At 46.9% G+C, this 25,737-nt stretch overlaps 4 protein-coding genes across 5 annotated transcripts in view; 3 read left to right on the forward strand and 1 right to left on the reverse strand.

Moving 5' to 3' along the window:
• LOC132571228 (zinc finger protein 345-like) overlaps positions 1-25,737 on the forward strand; it is a 279,214-nt gene that overhangs the window by 179,707 nt on the left and 73,770 nt on the right. Inside the window, exon 1 of one of the 2 annotated variants that reach the window (XM_060237957.1) lies at positions 18,960-19,013. The exons of the other annotated variant lie outside the window; for it this stretch is intronic. The gene's annotated coding sequence lies outside the window, so the exon portion shown is untranslated. Of the gene's footprint in view, positions 1-18,959; positions 19,014-25,737 lie in introns of those variants that run through there. 2 annotated transcript variants of the gene reach the window in all.
• The window catches only part of LOC132571316 (gastrula zinc finger protein XlCGF57.1-like), a 397,476-nt gene that overhangs the window by 125,798 nt on the left and 245,941 nt on the right, over positions 1-25,737 (forward strand). The window lies entirely within an intron of this gene.
• LOC132571230 (zinc finger protein 420-like) overlaps positions 1-25,737 on the reverse strand; it is a 170,565-nt gene that overhangs the window by 90,578 nt on the left and 54,250 nt on the right. The gene's annotated exons all lie outside the window — the stretch shown is intronic.
• Positions 11,736-25,318, forward strand: LOC132571293 (gastrula zinc finger protein XlCGF57.1-like). The gene is made up of 3 exons (XM_060238065.1): positions 11,736-11,877; positions 18,943-19,013; positions 21,823-25,318. Exon 3 carries the CDS (start codon positions 21,963-21,965, stop codon positions 23,625-23,627), a length of 1,665 nt encoding a protein of 554 aa, XP_060094048.1. The 5' UTR covers positions 11,736-11,877; positions 18,943-19,013; positions 21,823-21,962; the 3' UTR covers positions 23,628-25,318.

Below are 25,737 nucleotides of genomic sequence, written 5' to 3' on the forward strand. Positions count from 1 at the left end.
CCTTGGCTACATAGACTCCTCTTGTGTTATCTTTTCCAACTGGAGAGTTTGGGGGGGGGTGTGTTAAGATCAATCAGCAGCACACTTTTATGACTTGACAGGCAATTGAAATTGCTTCAAAAAGAAAGCATTCAGGGTATTATAGGTTTCAAGGTAACAAACATTTCTCATAAACCCAAGAACTTTATAACCACAAGTCCTAACAAATTGTGACAGCTAACAGAAGACAACAGCCAGTCCATAATGTTCACTTATGCAAGTGTTGGACTACCTCTTCCCCTCTGTGTTCTTCAGACGCTTTTGCTGCCTCAGCTCCCTTTCTTGGGCCTGCCAAGAAACCAGCAGTTCCTAGGTTGCCAGATACCCCCTGGCCACCAGTGGTGGATGGGCTCATCGCATACCTTCCAAGAATTTAGCAGTTCCTTTGGTCAAGCTCTTGGCCTTTCCTTTGAGCAAAAGGGCTCTTCTTAAATAAAGATTTGTGACCATTTTCCTGGTAGGGAGATCTGAGAGGAGTGAAGGATCAAAATGGCCACCAGAAATTATGGCTTAATGCTCTTTTTGCTGAGGGCCATTCCTTGGGTCAGTCACAAGGGGAGTGGGGACCTGCCACTCAGCCATTTGTGATGCCGTTATTTTTTTTTTGAAAGCAATGCATGTAAGAGGGAGCTGGTGGGGTTGAGGGAGTAGAGATTCAGGAAACAATGAGACACACGCCCACCCCAAAAGCCCCCTCCTCCGTGACTGCCAACTTTTAAACTGTCCCTTCAGCATCCAAACAAAGTTTAAGTCCAGTGGCACCTTTTAAGACAAACAAAGTTTAATTCTGTGTATAAATTTTTAATACAAGTACTTTTTTAAATACACTGAAACGGCTTTTTTTGAACAGGAACGCAGTTCTGGCTGGCTTGGCGCCAGGGAGTGTGGCTGATATGCAAATACTGTTGCAGTCATACTGTCTCTCGTCTTCCTAGAGACAGTGGGTGGCCTTGTGTGAATTCTAGACTAGCCCTGCTGGGCTTTTTCTACAAAAAAAAAATTCCTATGCGAAACAATGGTGATGTTGGGGTGTGGCCTAATATGCAAATGAGTTTCTGCTGGACTTTTTCTACAAAAAAAAGCCCTGCACTGAAACAGACTTCCATAACCATGACATATAGGTGGGGGGCGGGTTTAGTTGCCAGAAACAGCTAGGTAATCAAGATGTATAAGTAACTGGGCAATAATTAAAGCTAAAATTGGATTAAAACAGTTGGTAAGAGCCCTGTGGTGCAGAGTGGTAAAGCTGCAGTACTTCAGTCTGAGCTATCTGCTCATGACCTGAGTTCGATGCTGGCGGAAGCTGGATTCAGGTAGCCGGCTCCAGGTTGACTCAGCCTTCCATCCTTCCAAGGTCAGTAAAATGAGTACCCAGCTTCCCGGGGGGGAAGTGTAGATGACTGGGGAAGGCAATGGGACAACCCCCACGCACCAGACCGGGCACATGTTAGACCTGATCTTTGCGTCCGGGATTTTGGTGAACGATACCGCGGTTGAAGCGGTACCATGGTCGGATCACCTAGCCCTCAAGGCCTGTATGGAGATACCACCCCAACCCTGTATGGGCGGAGAGCCTATTTTGGCTCACCCCCGGAGCCTGATGGACCTGGAATGGTTCCAAATGGCACTGGGGGTTCCCTGGCCCCCTGGCGATTCCCTCGATGACCTGGTGGAGGCCTGACAAGGCCGACTATCCAGGGCTATCGACAAGATCGCACCCCGACATCCTCTGTGCCCTCGCAGGAGGCTGGCTCCATGGTATACCTTGGAGCTACGTCAATTGAAACAAGGGCTCAGACAACTAGAGAGGCAGTGGCGGCATACTCGGGATGAAGTGACGAGAACATCCTATAGAACGTTTATGAAGTCTTATGAGATGGCAGTCAAGGCTGCAAAGAAAGACTACTTTGCAGCCAAGATTGCATCTGCAAATTCGCGCCCAGCACAATTGTTTAGTATAATTAGAGATCTTACCACATTGCCTCAAGGCAAACCAAATGTTAGAGAATTAGAGATAGGCTGTGAGGCTTTTGCGAAACATTTTGCAGATAAAATCACGTTGCTTCACCAAGACCTGCCTACCACATTGGAAACAGCACAGGAACTTGAGGCTCTGTGCCTGTCTTCAGGTTTAGTGTTGGATCGGTTCGACCCACTCGGCCCGGAGGAAGTCGACGGAATTCTCTCTGTTGCACGACCAACAACATGTGATTTGGACCCTTGCCCCTCTTGGCTGATTAAATCTTGCCAGAGGGAGCTTAGATGTCCTTTATGGGACATAATAAATAGATCCCTCTTAGAGGGGCGTTTTCCATCACCTCTGAAAGAGGCTTTGAGCCGTCCCCTCCTGAAAAGTACAGCAGATCCGGCCGAATTGGCAAACTACCGACCGGTCTCTAATTTACCTTTTTTAGGTAAAATTATTGAGAGGGCAGTGGCGTTGCAACTGCAGAGTTTTCTGGATGACGCTTCCGTCCTAGACCCTTGCCAGTCCGCCTTTCGCCTGGGCCATGGGACGGAGACAGTGCTGGTCGCCTTGGCGGATGACCTCCAACGGCAACTGGATCAAGGCAGCATGGCGGTGCTGATGCTGTTAGATCTGTCGGCTGCGTTTGACACGGTCGACCATCAGCTACTGAACCGCCGCCTCGCCGACATAGGGGTTAGGGGGCTGGCCTTACAATGGCTTTCCTCCTTCCTCAAAGGACGGGGACAAAGGGTGGCAATCGGGGGTGAGCTCTCCCGGAGGCGCACACTAGATTGCGGGGTGCCTCAGGGAGCGGTTCTCTCTCCAATGTTATTTAACATCTACATGCGCCCCCTTGCCCAGATTGCCTGGAGGTTTGGGCTGGGTTGTCATCAATATGCAGATGACACCCAGCTCTATCTGCTAATGGATGGCCGGCCTGACTGTGTCCCAGGGAATTTGGACCGGGCATTGCAGGCCATGGCAACCTGGCTTAGGCTGAGTGGGCTGAAGCTGAACCCGACGAAGACAGAGGTCCTTTGCAGTGCTCTGGGAAGGGAAATACCTCTCCCGGTTTTTGGTGGCGCGCCGCTGAAAGCGACGCGCCAGGTCAGGAGCCTGGGAGTTCTACTGGAGCCTTCACTATCGATGGAGGCCCAGGTAGCTGCCATTGCCAAGTCGGCATTTTTTCATCTGAAGTGGGCAAGGCAGTTGGCCCCTTTCCTGCAGCACCGGGACCTGGCAACAGTGATCCATGCGACGGTCACCTCAAGATTGGACTGCTGTAATGCCCTCTACATGGGGCTGCCTTTGTGTCAAACCCGGAAGCTGCAGCTAGTGCAGAACGCAGCGGTCAGGCTGTTATTAGGACTCCCAAAATGGGAGCATATACAGCCAAGGCTGCGCGAACTGCACTGGCTGCCAGTTACATACTGGGTCCGCTACAAAGTGCTGGTCATTACCTTTAAAGCCCTATATGGTCAAGGACCTGCCTACCTGAAGGACCATCACTCCCCATACGAGCCCCAAAGAGCACTGAGGTCAGCAGGGAAGAACAAGCTGACTGTCCCTGGGCCAAGGGAGGCGAAATTACAGAACACTCGTGTACGGGCCTTCTCCATGGCAGCTCCGTGCCTGTGGAATCAGCTCCCGGAAAAGGTGCGGGCCCTGCAGAGCCTAGACCAATTCCGCAGGGCCTGTAAGACCATCCTCTTTAGGCAGGCTTTCCCAGACTGCTGACATTGCCATTATGTAAAATGTAAATGGATAGAATAGCACTCGGAACATCTCTGCTGATGTTAAATTATAAATTATATAAACTGGAATGGTTTTAAGATATATATTTAACTATTGTATAATTTTAATGTTCTTAATTATTGTATACTGTATAATGTTTTATTTGAATGTTGTTAGCCGCCCTGAGCCTGCCTAGGCGGGGAGGGCGGGATAAAAATAAAATAAATAAATAAATGGCAAACCATCCCGTAAAAGGTCTGCCGTGAAAACTTTATGAAAGCAACATCACCCCAGAGTCGAAAACGACTGGTGCTTGTGCAGGGGACTACCTTTACCTTTTTACTAAGACCAGTGAATGGTAGCAAATTAGCATACAAATACAAGAACACAGCCTGTTATAGAAAGTTCACACTACTTGGCTATATGGAAGAAATGAGACAAGTCTTACAAGGCAAAGCAGAATTTCTATATCAGGAGTGGCCAAATTTGCTTAACGTAAGAGCCACATAGAATAAATGTCAGATGTTTGAGAGCCACCAGACATGAGCGCCCGATGCTTGAGAGCTGCAAGACATGAAGGCAGGCAGGCAAATAGATGGAGAGGTGGAAAGAAAGCAACTTTAACTTTAAATGCATTCTCCAAGCCGCTGGCTGACCAGCGGTGGGGGCTTCGAGAGCCACACAAATGTGTGAAAGAGCCACATGTGGCTCCCAAGCTACAGTTCGGCAATCCCTGTTCTATAACATGTTGCTGTAAGTCTGTACTTGAGGACTTCAGTAACTAAATTTATGATAGCATATGATCACTCAGTGCTCCTTTATATTTGAGAATTAAACTTGTTTGAGCTTAAATGTGCCAGTGGATGACCTCTCCCCCCCCCACACAAAAAAGGCTTTTCTCTCCTCTTCCCCTCATCCCTTACTCAACCTCTCTAGCAAACAGCACTTTGAGTTTAGCTCTTTCAGTGCTGCAAACGAACAAAAAATGTTTTTCCTTTCCAGGAAGAGCGGTACCCAGAACTGGCAGAGTTTTTTGCTCATTTTGTGATGGTACTCACAGCCACTGTGTGCTAGACTCTTGGGGGAGATCCTCAGAGGAGAATTGGTGGGAACCAGTGAAATTTTGTGAGTACTGCCTCCTCTTTAGGGGTCCCCCATAAGCATGGGGCACAGTTTGGGTTGCAGGTGATGCCAGCTGTGCAGCTTCAGGATCAAACAAGCCTCCTCTATGGACTGAGCAGCCTAGCCAAAGGTGCAGGAATCTGCCTGCTCCCTGTGTTCTCTGTGGAGCCCTTATCAGAAGCAGGGTGCTAAAGACACTTGATTGGTGAGCAGCTTATTCTTTGCTTTCCATGGAAATCTGAGTTTCTTAGAAACATAGAGTTGGAAGGGACCTCCAGGGCCATCTAGTCCAGTCCCCTGCACAATGCAGGAAACTCACAAATACATCCCCCTAAATTCACAAGATCTTCATTGCTGTCAGATGGCCATCTAGCTTCTGTTTAAAAACCTCCAAGGAAGGAGAGCCCAATCTTCCCAAGGAAGCCTGTTCCACTGAGGAACCGTTCTAACACTCAGAAATTTCTTCATAATGTTGAAACGGAAACTCTTTTGATTTAATTTCAACAATTCCACACCATCCTCTATATGACAGCACTTCAAGTACTTGAAGATGGTGATCATATCACCTCTCAGCCGCCTCCTCTCCAGGCTAAACATGCCCAGCTCCTTCAACCTTTCCTCAGAGGACTTGGTCTCCAGACCCCTCACCATCTTCGTCGCCCTCCTCTGGACCCGTTCCAGCTTGTCTATATCCTTAAAATGCGGTGCCCAAAACTGAACACAATACTCGAGGTGAAGTCTTACCAGAGCAGAGTAAAGTGATACCATCACATCACGTGATCTGGACACTATACTTCTGTTAATACAGCCAATGTCCCATCCAGTCCAACACTGTGTCACACAGTGGCCAAAAAACCCCAGGTGCCATCAGGAGGTCCGTCAGTGGGGTCAGGACACTATAAGCCCTCCCACTGTTGCCCCTCCCAAGCACCAAGAATACAGAGCATCACTTGCCCCACTCTTGGTACTCTGTTGGCCCACTGTTCAGCCAGGATGATGTCTGTACCAATGGATTTAATGTCCACCCCACCATTACAATTAGTCCACCGCTTTTACTTCAGGGACGTATTTCCACAAGCAATCCAAGTAAAGTAATGAACAGAGCTTTAACGCTGATCCTAATAAATTCCACACTTTCCAAAAGATTTCTCCAGATTATTTCAGTCTCACAAAGCTGCTTTTCGTTCTTCAGTAGTGGCAAAGGTTGTAAAACTAAAAAAAAATTAAAAGTTGTCAGGGCAAGCTAATGGAGGGCACTGTAGGATTGTTTGTCAAAAGTGGATGCTATTACTGCTGAAGCAGTGCCATGGTCGGACCACTATGCCCTCAAGGCTCGTGTGGATGTCCCACCCCAAGCCAGTTTAGGCGGTGAGCGTATTTTAGCTCGCCCGCAGAGTCAGTTGGATCCGGAACGGTTCCTGACAGCTCTACGGGATCCCTGGCCCCCTGGCGATTCCTTGGATGACCTGGTAGAGTCTTGGAATGATAGACTCTCCAGGGCCATCGATGAGATCGCACCTAGGCGTCCTCTGCGCCCCCTCCCAAAGCCGGCACCTTGGTATAACCAGGAGTTGCGGCAATTAAAGCGTGGACTCAGACGACTAGAGAGGCAATGGCGTACTCGAGACGAAGCGACTAGAACATCTTATAGAGAAGTTATGAAGTCCTATGAGATGGCAGTCAAGGCCACAAAGAAAACATACTTTGCGGCTAAGATTGCGTCTGAATTTCGTGCCCGGCACAATTGTTTAATACAATTCGGACCCTTATAACTCAGCCACAAGGCAGACCAAATTTTAATGAATTGGAGATTGGCTGTGAGGCTTTTGCGAATTCTTTTGCAGATAAGGTTGCGTCGCTCTGCCGCAACTTCCCCGCCATATTGGAGACAGTATGTGAACCTGAGGCTCCATGCCTGTCTTCAGAGTGTGTCCTGGATGGTTTCAATGCTCTCAGCCTGGAGGAAGTTGACAGGATCCTTGTCTGCATGCCATACAACTTGTAATCTGGACCCCTGCCCCTCCTGGCTTATTAAAGCTTGCCAGAGGGAGCTTAGATATCCTGTACGGGATATCATAAATAGATCCCTGATGGAAGGGCATTTTCCAGCACCTCTTAAAGAGGCGGTGGTCCGCCCTCTACGGAAAATACCAACCTTTTGATCCGGCCGAATTGGCACACTATCGGCCGGTCTCGAATTTACCCTTTTGGGGTAAACTCATTGAGAGGGCAGTGGCGTTGCAGTTGCAGAGTTTTCTGGAGGATGCTTCTGTTCTCGATCCCCATCAGTCCGGCTTTCGTCCGGGTCACGGGATGGAGACAGTGCTGCTCGCTCTGATGGATGATCTCTAGCGGCTGGATCGAGGCGGCTCGCCAGTGCTGATGCTGTTAGACATATCGGCAGTGTTTGATACGGTTGACCATCGGTTGCTGACTTGCCGTCTCGCCGATACGGGGATTCAGGGGTTGGCCCTACAATGGCTCTCCTCTTTCCTTGATGGTCGGGGACAAAGGGTGGTGATTGGGGGTGAGTTGTCCCAGAGGCACACGCTTGACTGCGGGGTGCCTCAGGGGGCAGTTCTTTCCCCAATGTTGCTTAACATCTACATGCGCCCCCTTGCCCAGATTGCCCGGAGGTATGGGCTGGGTTGCCACCAGTATGCTGATGACACCCAGCTCTTTACTCATGGACGGACGGCCTGACTGTGTCCCAGAAAACCTGGACCTGGCATTACAAGCCGTGGCTAGATGGCTCAGGCTGAGTAGGTTGAAACTAAATCCAGCGAAGACAGAGGTCCTTTGCTTGGGTCGCCGTGGTCCGGGAAGGGAAATTCCCCTACCAGCTTTTGACGGTGTGCCACTGACAATGGCGCACAGGGTCAAGAGCTTGGGGGTACTATTGGAGCCTGCCTTAACTTTGGAGGCCCAAATAGCAGCCACTGCTAAGTCTGCATTTTTTCATCTTAGGCAGGCAAGGCAGTTGGCTCCTTTCCTGGAGCAGGACGATCTGGCAACAGTGATCCATGCAACGGTCACCTCAAGGTTGGATTACTGTAATGCCCTCTACATGGGGCTGCCCCTGTGCCGAACCCGGAAGTTGCAGCTAGTGCAGAACGCCGCCTCTTGGCTGTTATTAGTGCTCCCTAGACGGGAGCACATTCAGCTGGGGCTCCGGGGACTGCACTGGCTGCCAATTATATACCGAGTGCGGTACAAGGTGCTGGTTATTACCTTTAAAGCCCTATATGGCCTAGGACCTGCCTACCTTAGGGACCATCTCTTCCCATATACTCCCCAGAGAGTGCTGCGATCCGGCGCTCGAAATCTGCTTGTAATCCCCGGGCCAAAGGGGGCCTGGTTGAAGTCAACTAGGGACAGGGCCTTCTCAATCACAGCCCCTTGCTGGTGGAACCAGCTACCAGAAGAGGTCAGGGCCCTGCGGGACCTTGGACAGTTCTGCAGGGCCTGTAAGACAGTCATCTTCCGGTTGGCTTATAACTGACCGGTATTGAAATATTCTGAAGGAAGACAATAAGATAGCAACTGACATTGACTGATACATTGATATACTGGTTGTTTTAATTATGTAAATTATTATTGTATTTTAATTGTTTAAACCCTATTGTTAGAATTATTGTGCTGTGAGCCGCCCTGAGCCCGCCTCGGTGGGGTAGGGTGGGATATAAATCAAATAAAATGAAATGAAAATGAAAAGCCAGTACCATGAAGGGTGAATTCCCACTGGCCAAACTGCTCTGAGGTTGTTTGGGAGGGGAGCCCTGCTGGTCTTTAGTAGAACAACTGGATTTGAGGCCAGATTTCTGGTTGGTCTCTAAGATGATGCTAGACTAGAATCTGGCCGCTCTGTAGCTTCTTCTAGAAAGGTGGCTTTTTGGAGCACCCACGTTAGCTCATTTCTAAATTGTGTACCTTCAAGAACCAGTTTGGTGTAGTGGTTAAGTGCATGGACTCTTATCTGGGAGAACCAGGTTTGATTCCCCACTCCTCCACTTGCAGCTGCTGGAATGGCCTTGAGTCAGCCATAGCTCTGGTAGGAGTTGTCCTTGAAAGGGCAGCTGCTGTAAGAGCTCTCTCAGCCCCACCTACCTCACATGGTGTCTGTTGTGTGCATAGGGAAAGTAAAAGAGATTGTGACCGCTCTGAGACAGTGTTATTCTATCTGCTTTGACTTTACAACTGAAACCCTTCTTCTTTGGGCCAAAATGAGGGCATTTATTTCTCAGAAGTTTCTCCCATCCAAACAATTTACCTTTTAACATGTAACATACATATAGTTTGTATGGGAGGGACAGTGGCTGGGGGAGGGACGGTGGCTCAGTGGTAGAGCATCTGCTTGGGAAGCAGAAGGTCCCAGGTTCAATCCCTGGCATCTCCAAAAAAGGGTCCAGGCAAATAGGTGTGAAAAACCTCAGCTTGAGACCCTGGAGAGCCGCTGCCAGTCTGAGAAGACAATACTGACTTTGATGGACCAAAGAAGGCAGTAGAAGGCAGCTTCATATGTTCATATGCAATTAGAAAAAAAATTACATTAAAATATAGTGGAAGATGGGTTTAGCATATGTAATGAGATAAACAGCCAATATCCCTTATTTGAGTATGTCAATACAGCTGAAAGAGAAATAGTGATGTTACAGGAAAACAGTTTCAGTGCAATCCTAAAACTGCTTTCCGGGGAGGAAGCCCTACAAACTCGGAGGACTGGGTGGATCTCAACATCCCCTTCTCACCCCTCTCCCGGCTCAAGTGCCTAGGGTTGCCAAGTCCCATCCAAGAAATATCTTGGGACTTTGGGGGTGGAGCCAGGAGCAAGGTTGTGACAAGCATGATTGAACTCCAAAAGTTCTGGCCATCACATTTAAAGGGAGTGCACACCTTTTAAATGCTTTCCCCCCATTGGAAATAATTTTTATTTATTTATTTATTTATCTATCTAAGATTTATATCCCGCCCTTCCCACTAGGTGGCTCAGGGCGGCTTACAACATATAAAACTAACATAAAATCTAAAATTAAGCATTAAAATCAACATTTCATAAGTTATAGTTAAAAATCTAAACATTTGTTATATACATAGACATTAAAATCACAAAGCGGACCTACAGCTACACTCATCGATTGCATGTTCAATATTCGATGTTCCGTGTTCGATGTTCAGTACTCAGTGCTCTGTGCCGATTAGTTGTGGGCCAGCCGGAAGCGGGATGTCTTACAGGCCCTGCGGAATTGGGTAAGATCCCGCAGGGCCCTTACTTCTTCCGGCAGCTGGTTCCACCAAGATGGAGCCATTACGGAGAAGGCCCGGTCTCTTGTAACTTTCAAACGGGCTTCCTTTGGCCCGGGGACGACCAGGAGGTTTTGAGTCCCCGATCTTAGTGCTCGCTGGGGAACGTGTGGGGAGAGACGGTCCCTCAGATAGGCAGGTCCTAGGCCATATAGGGCTTTAAAGGTAATAACCAGCACCTTGTACCGAACTCGGTAAGATATTGGCAGCCAGTGCAGAGCCCGAAGTCCCGGCTGAATGTGCTCCCACCTTGGGAGCCCTAATAACAACCGGGCGGCGGCGTTCTGCACCAGCTGCAATTTCCGGGTTCGGCACAGGGGCAGCCCCATGTAGAGGGCATTGCAGTAGTCCAACTTCGAGGTGACCGTAGCATGGATCACCGTTGCTAGATCGTCGTGCTCCAGGAAGGGAGCCAGCTGCCTTGCCCGCCCTAGATAGAAAAATGCGGACTTGGCGGTGGCTGCTATCTGGGCCTCCATTGTTAGGGAAGGCTCCAGAAGTACCCCCAGGCTCCTGACTCTGTGCGTCGCCGTCAGCGGCGCACCGTCAAAAACTGGAAGGGGTCTTTCCCTTCCCGGAAGGATAGGGGCACCTTCTTTTGGGTCTCATAGAATTGGGCCCCCTTGTCCAAACTTTTTGAAACTTGAGGAGAGGCCCTGAATGCTAGGCTGAAGATTTGTTGCCTCTAACTCAAAAAACAGCCCCCCCCATACCCGCAGATCAATCCTCTATTTTACCCTATGGGAATCGGTCTCTATAGGGAACAATGGAGTGCCCGGCAGACATTCCTTTCTGATTACCCTAAAGCATAGGGTTGCCAAGTCCAATTCAAGAAATATCTGGGGACTTTGGGGGTGGAGCCAGGAGACATTAGGGGTGGAGCCAAGATCAAGGCTGTGACTAGCATAATTGAACTCCAAAGGGAGTTCTGGCCATCACATTTAAAGGGACGGCACACCTTTTCAATTCCTTCCTACCATAGGAAATAATGAAGGATAGGGGCACCTTCTTTTGGGGCTCATAGAATTGGACCCCCTGGTCCAAACTTTTTGAAACTTGGTGGGTATTTTGGGGAGAGGCACTAGATGTTATATTGAAAATTTGGTGCCTCTACCCCAAAAAGCAGCCTTCCAGAGCCCCAGATACCCACGGATCAAATCTCCATAGGGAATAACAGAGTTCCCAGCAGACATTTCCCTCCCCTCCCCCTGCTTTCTGACGACCCTGAAGCGGGGGGGGGGGGGAGGGTCTCCAAACCGGGGGATCCCCTGCTCCCACCTGGAGATTGGCAACCCTACTAAAGCGGGGGGGAAGGCCTCCAAACCGGGGGGTCTCCTGTCCCCACCTGGGGATTGGCAACCCTACAAGAGTCCCATTTTCGAAGACCAGCCTTGGATCCCCCGGGCAGAGTTACTCGCGAGCAGCTCCGTCGAGCTGCATTAAGAGACTGCTCGAGGGCAACCTGGCTGAGTCCGGGCGCGGGGCCTCGTCGACGGGAGGCGGAAGTTTTTCTCTTTCATTCGTCTGCAGCGCCGAAAGGGTTAAAGCGAGCGAGCTGCTTCCTAGAAGAGCCGAGCGGAAAAAGAGGAAGAGGGCCTGGGTGGGGGGGTAGAGGAGGCTTTGGTATTTGAATATCCAAAGAGGACAGGGAGGATTTGCAACAGAGGAGGAAAGAAGCCTTGCAGCCGGATCGTGGGAAGGTTGACTCACAAGTAGGTCATGGGGAGGGAGAGATAAGCATTTCAGTCCTGGAAGAGAGAAGTGCAGCTGTCGTGCGTTTTTGCCGGGGAGCTGGGATTAAACAGTTTTAAAATGTCATAGTTTTTAAATGCCTCTTCCATATAGACAGAGGTCAGCCCCCTGCCCTGTGGCTCCTCCTGGTCTTCTCTGCTGCAGCCCTTTGAACGTCACAGCGTTCTTGTTGGGGCGCTTGGGAGCAGAATTGAGGCATGGGGATGGGGGTGGTTAAAAGTAATCCCCTGTGCAAGCACCGAGTCCTTACCGACCCAATGGGGTAAAGTCACATCACGACGTTTCTTTGGCAGACATTTTACGGGGTGGTTTGCATACAACTTTTCTTAGCAGACTTTTTACGGCGTGGTTTGCATGCAGCGTCACCCCAGAGTCGAAAAAAACTGGTTTCTTGCACAGGGGACTACTTTTACCTTTGTGCCATTGCCTTCCCCAGTTATCTACGCTTTACCCCCAGCAAGCTGGGTACGCATTTTACCGACCTCGGAAGGAGGGAAGGCTGAAGGCAACCTGAACTCAGCTTCCACTGGGGTGGGGACTCAAATCCTTCTTCACATGGCTGGGGATCAGTCATCTACTTGGAACGCCCTGAGCTTAATCCTCCTCCCCTCCCCCTCCTCTGCTGTCTTTACATTAAGCCTTTCGGCATAATCTTATGTTTCGGGTATGGCTGCCGTCCATGCTCCCTCTAACCTGTGGAGGCGTGTGAGCAAAAAGTCTACTTTGTGATCTACTGGCATTAAAGTTGAGAGCCGGCAATTTGGCTACTGCATAAATTAGCTTGTTCTGGAGCCATCCTTCCTGAGCTAAGACAAAAATGTGTGAGCCAGAAGTTAAAAAACAGAGAGCTAGCTGACACTAACTCAGCTTAGAGGGAACACTGGCTGCCATCTATATGCACCTGACACCCAGATATCTACCAAGATCTCTTCCCGATGCATAAAGATCCTGAAACGAAACCAGCCTAACATAAGAACATAAGAGAAGCCATGTTGGATCAGGCCAGTGCTCCATCCAGTCTGACACTCTGTGTCACACAGTGGCCAAAAAAAAAGGAGGTTCACAAGTGGGGCTAGAAGCCCTTCCACTTTGCCCCCCTCCAAGTACTAAGAAACAGCATCACTGCCTCAGACAGTTCCAATAATATGCTGTGGCTAATAGCCACTGATGGACCTCTGCTCCATATTTTTATCCAAACCCCTCTTGAAGCTGGCTATGCTTGTAGCCACCACCATGTCCTGTGGCAGTGAATTCCACATGTTAATCACCCTTTGGGTGAAGAAGTACTTCCTTTTATCCGTTCTAACCCTACTGCTCAGCAATTTCATTGAATGCCCACGAGTTCTTGTATTGTGAGAAAGGGAGAAAAGTACTTCTTTCTCTACTTTTTCCATCCCATGCATAATCTTGTAAACCTCTATCATGTCACCCCGCAGTTGACGTTTCTCCAAGCTAAAGAGCCCCAAGCGTTTGGTGTAGTTGTTAAGAGTGATGGACCCTAACCCGGAGAACTGGGTTTAATTCCACCCTCCTCCACTTGAAGCCAAGCTGAGTGACCTTGAGTCAGTCACAGCTCTCCCAGTCCCTCAAAATATGCCTAACTTGCTATGTAACGCTAAAAGAGGTGGCCAAACTTACTTAACGTAAGAGCTGCATAGAATAAACATCAGATGTTTGAGAGCCACAAGGGGAGGAAGGAAGGAAAATGGAGGGAGGGAGAGGTGGAAAGAAAGCAACTATAACTTTAAATGCATTCTCCAAGCCACCTGCTGGTTTGGATAAGTGGATAAGAGCCAAATGCTTTCTCCAAGCTAGCCAATGGGGCAGTGGGGGCTTTGGGAGCCACACGATATGTTTGAAAGAGCCACATGTGGCTCCTGAGCTGCAGTTTTAGCCACCAGAGCTAGAGCTTCAAGCAGCCAGGCAATCCTAGGATCTCCTGACTATATCACACACAAAGCCTTATGATAATTTAAAAATTTAATTTAGAGGTCCTGAATCACTGCCTGGCTGCTGTGGTTCAGTGGCGAAGAGTGAACATGCTGAAACAAAATCCTGGAAAGACAGAAGTGATGCTGGTTGGGAAGGTGGAGGACTTGAAGGACAGTCTGCTCTGCACTTTCCACAGAGTTCAGATGACCCTTAAAGACTCAAGAACCTTCGGGGTTTAACTGAACCCAACAAAACTGCTATAGAAGCAACAATACAGTTCTTGCAGTTCAGCTGTACTTTGATAGTGTGGATCTGGCCACCTGGATCCATGTCAACGTTGACATAAAGACTGAACACCTGTAATGCACTGTACATGGGTCTACCCTCAAAATCAGTTTGGGAGCTCCAGCTGGTGCAGGATACCACAACTCAGCTATTATCAGCAACTAGATGCAGCATGCACATTACTCCCCTACTGCACTGGGTGCCCATCAGTTAGCAGGCTCAATTCAAAGGAGTGAATGTCCCATAAAGAGTTTTTCATAGCCTTGGAGTCTCAAGCCTGCAAGACAGTCTCTCCTTCTAGGCTCTGCCATGACAGCTTCACTCATCTGAGCAGGGATTTTTGCAGGTCCCCTTCTGCAAATGGACAGGATCAATGCCTGTCGACGTGCCTACTTTGAGATCCCATCTTCTGGGATTAGTAGTTCTCAGCTTGACTGAGGAAGTCAAGAATGCTCCCAGTCACTTTCCCTTCTGCAAATGTAAGTGTGGGATCTGTTAGTAGTGCTTGCTTTATGAAAGCCTGTTTTAGAATTCTGGAGAAGTATCTACTATCTCTTAACTGAGTCATAGGCAATCTGCCTTGCTTGACAAAGGCATTGTACTGACTGCAATTCCTTCTGCTAAGTAACATCTGGGAGAAAGGTAAATTCTTTTTTAAATGCTGAGCTTGGAAGCTGTCATTGTCAAGGAAGGGTTTGGCCTCTGTAGGTTTTCTCTAGGTATCTGTCTCAGTCGTATCACCTACCTGTTTGACTTCAACATCTAGAAAATTAATCTTCTTGTGATCATATTTCACCTCAGTTTTAATAGTATCATGGACACTGTTAATAAATTGCTTAAATGCCAATAGGAGTTGCACTGGGTCCTTCCAAATTAAAAAAAAATCATCCAAATAACATTTAAAAACAAAGATTATTAATATAAATGTTATTATTAAGGATGAACTGAGTCTCCAGTCTACCCATGAACAGGTTTACCAGCTCAGGTGCAAATTTACGGTACTTCTCATGGCCATTCCAGAAATCTGCCAAAAATTTATTCTGAAATGGAAAGTGATTTTTTTTTAGACAAAGTTCAGCCAATTGGTATAAAAAGAAGGCCGGGGGGGATATTATTGTTCCCTTCTCTAATATTTCCTGAATTACTTCCAGGGCCTCCCCATGTGGTATGTTGATATACAATTACACCAAATCCATAGTGACAATATATACTCAGCCTCAATCCGTATCTGATTTATATGTCCCCAAAAGAATATGGTGTCTTCTAAATATGTAAATTTTGGGATTAAAGGGTTTTTTAAAAAGTCATTTAAGTAACATGCCAAAGATTCAAGGACCAGGCCATAGCCTGAGACTATGGATCTACCAGGAACTGGTCAGACCTCCTTATGGATCTTGGGTAAAAGATGGAACAAGGGAGTTCTATTTTCACACTGCGACAGGAAGTCATACATGGACCTAGTAATATAATCAGTCAATAATGCCTTGTCTAAGACCGTGATGCTCTCCCTTTTAACCTTAACTGTGGGGTCCTCCTTAATAACAGTGTTATGTGCTGTATTATAAAACTGTCTGTTGGCGTCCTCAATATATTATTCTTCTATTTATTTATTATATTTATATCCTGCCCTCCCCTATCGGGCTCAGGGTGATTTAAATATAATCAGGGTTTAAATATAATCCAAGATAGGGTTGCCAAGTCCAATTCAAGAAATATCTGGGGACTTTGGGGGTGGAGCCAGGAGACATCGGGGCGGAGCCAGGAACAAGGGTGTGACAAGCATAATTAAACTCCAAGGGAGTTCTGGCCATCACATTTAAAGGAACCGCACACCTTTTTAAATGTCTTCCTTCCATAGGAAATAATGAAAGATAGGGGCACCTTCTTTTGGGGCTCATAGAATGGGACCCCCTGGTCCAATCGTTTTGAAACTTGGGAGATACTTTGGGGAGAGTCACTAGATACTGTACTGAAAATTTGGTGCCTCTACCTCAAAAAACAGCTCCCCCAGAGCCCCCGAAACCTTTAGATCAATTCCCCATTATACCCTATGAGAATCAATCTCCACATAGAGAATAATGCTCAGCAGACGTGAGAGGATGCAAGGACTACAAGTCCCAGCATGCACCTTGCAAAGGGAGGCCAGACTGGAGCGAATAGCAGGCCGGCGGTGGGCGGGTCTTTGTAACTCAGAGGAAGGGAGAAGCCTGAAGCCAGGCAGGGAAAGAGACACAACGCCGTTCAGGGAATTGTCTATTTGATAAATTAACTACCTGTGTGTTTTCTGCATTTTCTTTCTGTGTGATATCCTTGAATCCTGTTTTGTCTGTTTCTTTCCCACTTTGTCTAAAAAGTGTGTAGTGTTAGAGGTGCCAGGCAATGAATCACTAGATTTGTATAAATTATGTCTAGCAAAATCTGTGAATTTGTCCTCATCACCAAAGACACTTTTACCCATCTCTGAACTGGTGTTAATAGAAGTATTGAAAGAAACAGATTTCCTTTAAAAACCTTTCCTATTGTCATTAGACCCTGCCCTTTTCATAATCCCTCAGATCTCTCTAGAACTTCTTGTTTAATATCCTTAATAGCCATATGTTCTTTCTCCAATGCTGTATCCAAAGTAGATAGTTTATCCTAAAAGGACTGTTCCCAAAAAGTTTTGCTGAGATCAGTCTTTATAATATACTTGGAAAAGTTTTAGAACAAATCATCAAACAGTCCGTCCTGGAACATTTAGAAAGAATGGATGTAATTACTAAGAGCCAGCATGGGTTTCTCAAGAACAAGTCATGTCAGACTAACCTGATCTCTTTTTTTGAGAAAGTGACTACCTTGCTGGATCGGGGGAATGCTGTAGACATCATTTATCTTGATTTCAGTAAGGCTTTTGATAAGGTTCCACATACTATCCTTGTTGACAAGTTGGTAAAATGTGGTTTGGATCCTGTTACCATTAGGTGGATCTGTCACTGGTTGACAGATCACACCCAAAGAGTGCTTGTGAATGGTTCCTCATCCTCTTGGAGAGCAGTGACAAGTGAAGAAAAAGAAGAAATTGGATTTATATCCCGCCCTCCACTCCGAAGAGTCTCAGAGTGGCTCACAATCTCCTTTACCTTCCTCCCCCACAACAGACACCCTGTGAGGTGGGTGGGGCTGGAGAGAGCTCTCACAGCAGCTGCCCTTTCAAGGACAACCTCTGCCAGAGCTATGGCTGACCCAAGGCCATTCCAGCAGGTGCAAATGGAAGAGTGGGGAATTAAACCCGGTTCTCCCAGACAGGGCTGTACTTGAAGGGCTATCGTATAGAGGATGGTGTGGAATTGTTTTCTGTGGCCCCAGAAGGTAGGACCAGAACCAATGGGTTGAAATTAAATCAAAAGAGTTTCCAGCTCAACATTAGGAAGCACTTCCTGACAGAGCAATTCGAACAGGCTTTCTCGGGAGGTGGTGGGCTCTCCTTCCTTGGAGGTTATTAAACAGAGGCTAGATGGCCATCTGACAGCAATGAAGATCCTGTGAATTTAGGGGGAGGTGTTTGTGAGTTTCCTGCATTGTGCAGGGGGTTGGACTAGATGACCCTAGAGGTCCCTTCCAACTCTATGATTCTATGAATATCAATCTCATGCTGTAGTGTAGAAGTCTCAGCATCAGCTGTCTCAATTAAAAGGGCCATCAAATCCATAGAACATTTGTTCAGGATGACATACCACTTATCTATGAGTTCAGAATTTTGAGGCAGCATCCCAGGCTTCTTAACATGTAGTCCCCTAGGTATAACTATATTCCTCAAGTAGTCACCCAAAGCACCAGCATGTATACCAATCTTCATCTTTTTAAAAGTTTAAATTAACAGATTTATCCCAGGCACTGTTACTATTTGAGGGACCTTTGTCTGTTAAAAAAAAAAGAGAAGGCTGTTGTAAGAGTAAGGCTATTTGTTCATCTGTGAAGCTGAAAAGCCCAAAGTGGTTCTAGGTCATATCAGCAACAATCCCCCCAAAAATAAGGCCTGGGAGCCGGAACCTGCTTGTCCAGGGCTTTTATCTGACCCATGAACAACTGATGCAAAGGAGGGAAAAGGAGGCTGCTTGGGTGGGGGAGCTGGTGGAGCCACGATGTGGCTTCAAGCACAGCTAACAACCTTGTCTGCAGCCTTCTCCAGTTTCACTGGTCTGCCATATGCTCAGCCTTGTGTGCGCAATGCCCAGTCCTCCATCAAATAATCTGGCATCCCTCGGCATGGGGTGGCTGTCACCAGATGGGGTGATGCAGCTTGTCGACAGTCTCTTGTTTGAACTCCCAACATCACCCCGCCTGATGGTCTTGGCCTGGGCTTTTTTTGTAGCAGGCACTCATTTGCATGTTAGGCCACACACCCCTGATGTAGCCAATCCTCCAAGAGCTTACAGGGCTCTTCTTCCAGAGCCTACATTAAGCTCCAGGAGGATTGGCTACATCAGGGGTGTGTGGCCTAATATGCAAAGGAGTTCCTGCTATAAAAAAGTTCTGGCCTTGGCCAAAGGTGGGTGCTGCTGTGCAGGCGTCTCTGGCTTATCGGGCTTTGCTTGGCCTGGGTCCCACCATGCACATGTTCTTGGACCTGGGCCACCCCTCCAACTCTGCTTCTGCAAGCAGAGGGCTTAGTTCAGCTTGTTTTCCCATTCCCCTTCCATGGTGGCTCGGGGGCATGGAAGAGCTTGCAACACCCTGAGAAGGAGGGTGCACGAAGTGGGATTCAAGCAAGCAAATGAATGAGGGAGTCTAGGCTAACAATCTTTATTTCTCCTTTGTCTCCCTCTCAGGCAGTGAATAAACAGTATTGAACTATTAGTTTTGCAGAGGAGGGGAAACGGCAGCTGCACCTCCAGTCCAGGTAAGGAAGATGAGTGGGGGACAGCCTGGGCCTCCCCACTCCATTCACAGGGGCTTTTGCTCCTGTTTAGGTGTCCAGGAGAGAGAGGCTCTGAATGCCACTCCCTTTACCCATGCCAAAGTGTACATCCTGCGGCCTCCCGAAATGCTGCCTTCAAGTGTGCCTTCTCTGCCTGGCATGGTCTTTAACAAGGGAATCTGCTTTTTCTTCCAGTATCCATTTTCCTTTGAGGAAGTGGCTGTGTATTTCACTGAGGCAGAGTGGACACTCCTGGATCTGGGCCAAAGAACTCTCTACAGGGAAGTCATGCTGGAGAACAATGGGAGGGTGGCCTTTCTGAGTAAGGATCCTTCATAGGTGCTAAAAGTATAAACTGCCACCACTGAGATGATGCATGAATCAAACATCAAACACAAATATATCATTCTCAGGCCTGTCCCACTACTTGTTCCCTGTTGGGGGCTTCAGGGAGTTGTAGTGGAAATGAAAGTGATGTTCAGCATGATCTAGGAGAGTGACCCAAGCCACCTGGCTGACTCAAGGGGCAACTGAGGCCAGGCTGTGGCTATCAACCAAAGCAAAGAGGCCTGGCCTGGCCTGAGGCCAAGAAGTGGCTGAGATGCCCTCAGAAAGACCCTGGAAGGAATCAGATCCTTTCTCAGTTGCCAACATTTACAACATGCTCTTCCCCGATGGGATTACGGCCATCCTCTCTGACTTGTGAACTGGTATGGATCCATCCCCCTTAAACTGGATGGGATTGTGGGCTTTGATTCTGATCATGTTTCCATCCTTCCAGAAGAATTTTTCCTCTTCCTTGGATTCCTTTCCCATATAAAAATGATCATATTCTCTCTCTCTGCCAAAGAAGGCAGACTGTGGCGAAGATGCAGAAAGGCCTTTCATCTGAAGAAAGGCTGGAGAGTTTCTCAAGAAAAGAGAGTATTTCCTTCCCAAATGAACTGGGTATTCTTCACAATTATGTCAAAAGAACAGGCAAGGAATAGGACTGAAGGGTTTCTGCTTTCCTTCTTAGCAACCCTTGGTTTGGTAGTGTTATAAAGCACACTGGGTTAGGAGGGGAGGAGGCCTTCTGAGACCTGAAATCTGGAGGCTCAGAAGCTCTTTGTGAGTCTGAGCGGAGCAGTGGGTCTTGGAGTGGTGCAGTATCCTTAAATTTGGATATTCTAGAGAAGGATAGGAGGATTACTGAAGAACAGCTAGGCTGGACAAAGCGAAAGGGCCATCGACACTTGTCTTCAGTCATCACCTAGATACTGTAACTGCCCCCTTGCCCACAACTGGTATCCCTTCCAAAAACTGTGGGGGTACCCTTAGACTGTGCTGTTCACTTGGTGAGGTCCTGGCTTCTTCCGCCTCCAGAACAAGCATGTTTGGGGTTGATCTTGGCGGTGGCCTCAGACCAGGGTTCCTCCTGAATCTACAGGACCACCTTCCCAGGTTCCTCCTCAGCCACTCTAGTACATGTATAACATTTTGCTATGCCCTTTCTTCACCTTCCTTTTACAGCACACTTGCATCATACATTTCGGTGCTCCGTGCCACAAACCCCCTCACACTTTATTTGCCTCTCCCCCAGTGTTCTCATCAGACCATTACCCTCCTTGTCCTTTCTTGTCTTCTCCTCAGTTTCCCTTTACCACTCCTCGCTTCATCTCTCAGCTGGCCTCTCTCCCACTCCCCCCCCGCCACTGGCATTGTTAGGCAACTTCTGAGCATCCTTGCTAGACCTCCTCATGACACCTCTGGTGAGCTCGCCACAGTGACTTCTGTGACTCTAGCAACCTCCTTCCTGCATTTTCCACATCTAGCACTTAAACTCTCTAGCTGGCTAGCAGGCCTCCACTTTCCAACAGCCACATCACTTCTGACCCAGTCAGTCTCCTTCCCAGTCATACTGTACGCTACCCTTGGCTGCTGCCCTGTCTTTGTAGAGTCTACTTATGTATCAGAAGGGGAAAGAAGTTCTACCAAAGAAAAAGCCTACCCCTCATGAATGAGGATTGTCTGACTGGTGGCCTGGCTTCCTGCCTGAACCTCTTTATCCCAGCAGCAGATGTAGAGGAGACCGTTGCGGTATTCCAGGGATTCTCTTTGGAAAAAGCCAGTAATGAAGAGGTCAAAGGAAACATAAAAGAAAACATAGCCAGGCAGGAAGCCACCTTTATCATGTATATTATTGTACCTTTCAATGCAGAGCAGAAACCAGACCCTGAAATGCTTAGAGCGGGGGTGTCAAACTCATTTGTTGTGAGGGCTGGATCTGATATAAATGAGACCTTGTCAGGCTGGGCTTTGTCAGGTCGGGCCATGTGTGTACCTGTTTAAGATCAGGTAGCAGAGATATAAACTTTTTAAAAGATGCAGACAAACACAACTAAATTTAAAAAAAAAATTAAAATAAAACGTTCTTAAAACAATAGCACTTGTTGGTCTTAAAGGTGCTTTCTTTGTATTTCTCCTATGGGATCTGGGGAACTGGGCAAAGGAAGCTCTGGCTCTTTCCCTCCCTCCCCAGGGGACCAGAAGGGGGAGGAGCCTCAACCAATGGAGAAAATTGAGGTTTTGCTCTGTAGCTCCTGTGCGACTGAGCAAGCCCTGCAAAGCAAGCTGAGATGCAGAAGGAAGATGCAGAGAGAAGGAAGCAGACAAGAGCCAGTTGCTCGGGGATCTGATTTGGCCCACGGGTCGCATGTTTGACACTCCTGGCTTAGAGTGTGGATGGAATTTCGAGTCCAAATTAGACCTCTTTGTGTGGGTGCTAATGGGATCTCTCTCTTTATTCCAGCAGGGGATGATCAGAGGGAGGAGGAGGAGGAAGTGCATCATCTATCACCAGATGAAATCAAAAATGAAGATCTGAGAGGAAACTTCAGGAATCAAAACAGACCCAAAAGGCAGAAAGGTCTCTTTCTTATAGTTGAGAAGATGGATGAACCCATTCCTTGCCAAGGGGGGGATTTCCGTGAAGCACTTCACATGGTGGAGGAAAGTTACAAGTGCTTGGAGTGTGGAATGAACTTCTCAGATCAAACCCAACATAATAGCCATTTGCAAAAGTGCAGTGGAAAGAAGACCCATCAATATTTGGAGTGCGGAAAGGACTTCTTTTGTAGAGCAGAACTAATAAGAGCACATGCAGGAGGGAACTACTATAGTTGTTGTGGTGAGAGTCTCTCACAGAAATCAGACCTTATTAAACACCAAAGCATTCATTCAGGAGAGAAGCCATTGGTCTGTTCAGAGAGTGAGGTGACAATCTCTGATGGAAAACAGGAAAGGAACATTAAAATGAAGGCATGTAAATGCTTTCGATGTGGAAGGTACTTTAAATATAGATCACAGCTCTTTGTGCACCAAAGAATGCACACAGAGGAGAAACGTTTTGAATGCTCAGAATGTGGAAAGAGATTCAGGTTCAGTGGCTATCTTCAGCAGCATCAAAGAACCCACACAGGGGGAAAACCTTTTGAATACCCAGATTGTGGAAACAGATGGAGTGATAATAGCAATTTTCAGCAGCATCTAAAAACCCTCACAAAAGAGAAAACTTTTGAATGCTCAGAGTGTGGCAAGAAATTCAATTTCAATTCTGGTCTTCAACAGCATCAAAGAACCCATACAGGTGAGAAGCCTTTTGAATGCTCAGAATGTGGAAAGAGATTCAGGTGGAGTGGCCATCTTCAACGGCATCAAAGAACCCACACAGGGGAGAAACCTTATGAATGTTTGGAGTGTGGAAAAAGATTCAGTGACACATGTAGCCTTCAAAAGCACCTACGAGTTCACAGAGGGGAAAAACCTTTTGAATGCTCAGAGTGTGGAAAGAAATTCAGTCTGAGTAGCAATCTTCTACAACATCAAAGAACCCATACAGGGGAGAAACCGTTTGAGTGCTCAGAGTGTGGAAAGAGATTCAGTGACACATGTACCCTTCAAAAACACCTAAGAACCCACACAGGGGAGAAACCTTTTGAATGCTTAGAGTGTCAAAAGAGATTCAGTGACACATATAATCTTCAAAAGCACCTAAGAATCCACACAGGAGAGAAACCTTTTGAATGCTCAGAATGTGGAAAGAAATTCAGTCGGAGTGACCGTCTTCAACAGCATCAAAGAACCCATACAGGGGAGAAGCCTTTCGAATGCTTAGAGTGTGGAAAGAGCTTCAGTGACACATGTAGCCTTCAAAAGCACCTACGAGTTCATACAGGGGAGAAACCTTTTGAATGCTCAGAATGTGGAAAGCGATTCAGTCGGAATGGTGATCTTCTACAGCATCAAAGAATCCACACAGGGGAGAAACCTTTTGAATGCTCAGAATGTGGAATGAAATTTAGTTATCGTGGCAATCTTCACAAGCATTTAAGAACTCACACAGGGGAAAAACCATTTGAATGCTCAGAATGTGGAAAGAGATTCAGTCAGAGCAGCAATCTTCACAAGCATTTAAATATTCACACAGGGGAGAAACCTTTTGAATGCTTAGAGTGTGGAATGAGATTCAGTCAGAATGACAATCTTCAACAGCATCAAAGAACACACAGGGGAGAAACTTTTGAAAGATCAGAATCTGGAAGGACCTTTCCCTAAGGTGTCACTCTTCAACAGCATCTAAGAACCCGCACCAAGGGGAAACGTTTTGAATGATCAGAGCATTCTGAGGTGCCATCTTGGGAAGCATCTACAAACTCACACAAGGGAGAATCCTTTTTAATGCTTAGTGTGTGGGATGAGATTCAGTCGTCATGGCAGTCTTCAACAGCATCAAAGAACCCACACCAGAAGAAACTATGTAACTGCTTAGCTTGTGAAAATAGCTATTGCATCTGCCCAATATCCTGTCTCTAGCCTGGAATAAATGATAGAAATAGTCAAACTGAGGACACTGTTCAAATATATCCAGGGCTTTTTTGGTAGCAGGAACTCATTTGCATATTAGACCATACCCCCTGATGTAGCCAATTCTCCTGGACCTTACAGTAGGCCCTGTAAGCTCTGGGAGGATTGACTACATCAGAGGTGTGTGGTCTAATATGTAAAGGAGTTCCTGCTACAAAAAAAGCCGTAAGCATATCTCATGGAGAAGAAAAAAAAGATGTGTTCTTTGGGTGGAAGGGAATTAAAGACCAGCCGATATCTCTAACCTTTGAGGAATCTACACATGAGCAGAACCTCATAAATAGTCACTGAGTACCAAGGCCTTGAGGCTGAGATCCAATTTCCCTATTTCTTTGCTGTGGTGTAGTTGGTTCTGATGAGATCCTTCTTTGAATGCCCAGGTGTTTGGAAGCTCAGAAATACACAAAAGAAGTTACATGAAGAAGGGCCTTTTTAGAGGTTGCCCTGCTTCAGTCTATCTGACAACGTAACACTTTCTGATACCTGCAAAACTTGCTAAAACATTCCTCTTAATACTGTGAAAAAATAGACATGTTGTATTTGCAGCCTCTCTGTTACTGATGTAGTGTGAACAGCCTGCATCTTCAATTTACATACTTTTTTTTAACCAAAGAATTCTGGAGAGGCATTTCTGAACCCTATTCCCTCCCCACTCCAGCCTGCTGTGAGCTTTTTCAGGTCTCACCATTTTGAAGCCCAAAGAGTTCTGGCAGTAGGATTAATTTGCATTGAAAGGAAACAGTTGTGACCCCCAAGCCACAGTTCCTAATTTCAATGGGGTCAGATCCCTCCCCCCACCCCAAACATCCAGTATTGTGGAAATGAGCAGATGTCATTTAGCTGGCAGGTGGATGTTCTAGGACACGAATTCCCCAATCCCAGTTGTCCTTCCCATCAGATTCCAGATTCTCCTAGAGAGAAACAGAAGGGAGAAGTAAGGTTCCTTCCTTCTGCTCTCAATCCCCTTTCCTGGACTCCATAAACTGGAAATGTCCTAGAGTAACATCCCCCTCCTCACAGGTCCCCCTCTTCAGATTCCTTCCTTGAGATTGTGGCTTTTTTGAGCAGACTGAATGCACTACATTAGTTTGGAAAAGTATCTGTGTTTATGTATCTTACCCATTTCCCAGAGGCTTAATTTGTGGAAATGGGCAGCTGAAGAGGCAAATAACATCCCACAAAGCCTCTGTTAATGGGGTGGCACACTTTCCCCCTCCAGGTAGTTGGCAACCTTTAAGTAAATGGGGGAGGATTAATTAGCGAAAACAAAGCTCAGGTAAAGCAGAATCATAGCTCATTAAAGAGTTTTGAATTGTTTTGTTTTTTCCTGGTTCTTTGTGGGTTTTTAATGAGTTTGGTTTCATTAAATGTTTCAAAGGTTAGTGCAATGTGTTTTTTTTTAATTGTGTATAAAGTTCTTAAGACAGAAATCATCTTACAGACGCTTGAGATGGGCACTTTGTGCCATGACTGATCCCCAGGATTGAACCCAACTCAGTTTCCCCACAATCATGATGTGGGTTACATAAGAATGAAGTCAAATTTATTACAATGCAAGATCAGAATTCAGAATCAGAGTCATCAAGAAACATGTACATTAGTTCCATATCTTAAAATACACTAGATACACTAAACATAAAATGCAGTACTGACTTAAAATATTAAGACTGGGTTAAACAGTTCTGTCTAATTAAACATGCCTGAGCAAAACATCTGGCTACTTTAAGGGTCATTACATTACAGCAATCTCCAGAATGGAGAGAAATATGAAACATATTGGTTCTACCTGGGAAATTGGATA

Source organism: Heteronotia binoei, chromosome 5 (genome assembly GCF_032191835.1).
Source record: "Heteronotia binoei isolate CCM8104 ecotype False Entrance Well chromosome 5, APGP_CSIRO_Hbin_v1, whole genome shotgun sequence".
Classification (NCBI taxonomy): Eukaryota; Metazoa; Chordata; class Lepidosauria; order Squamata; family Gekkonidae; genus Heteronotia; species Heteronotia binoei.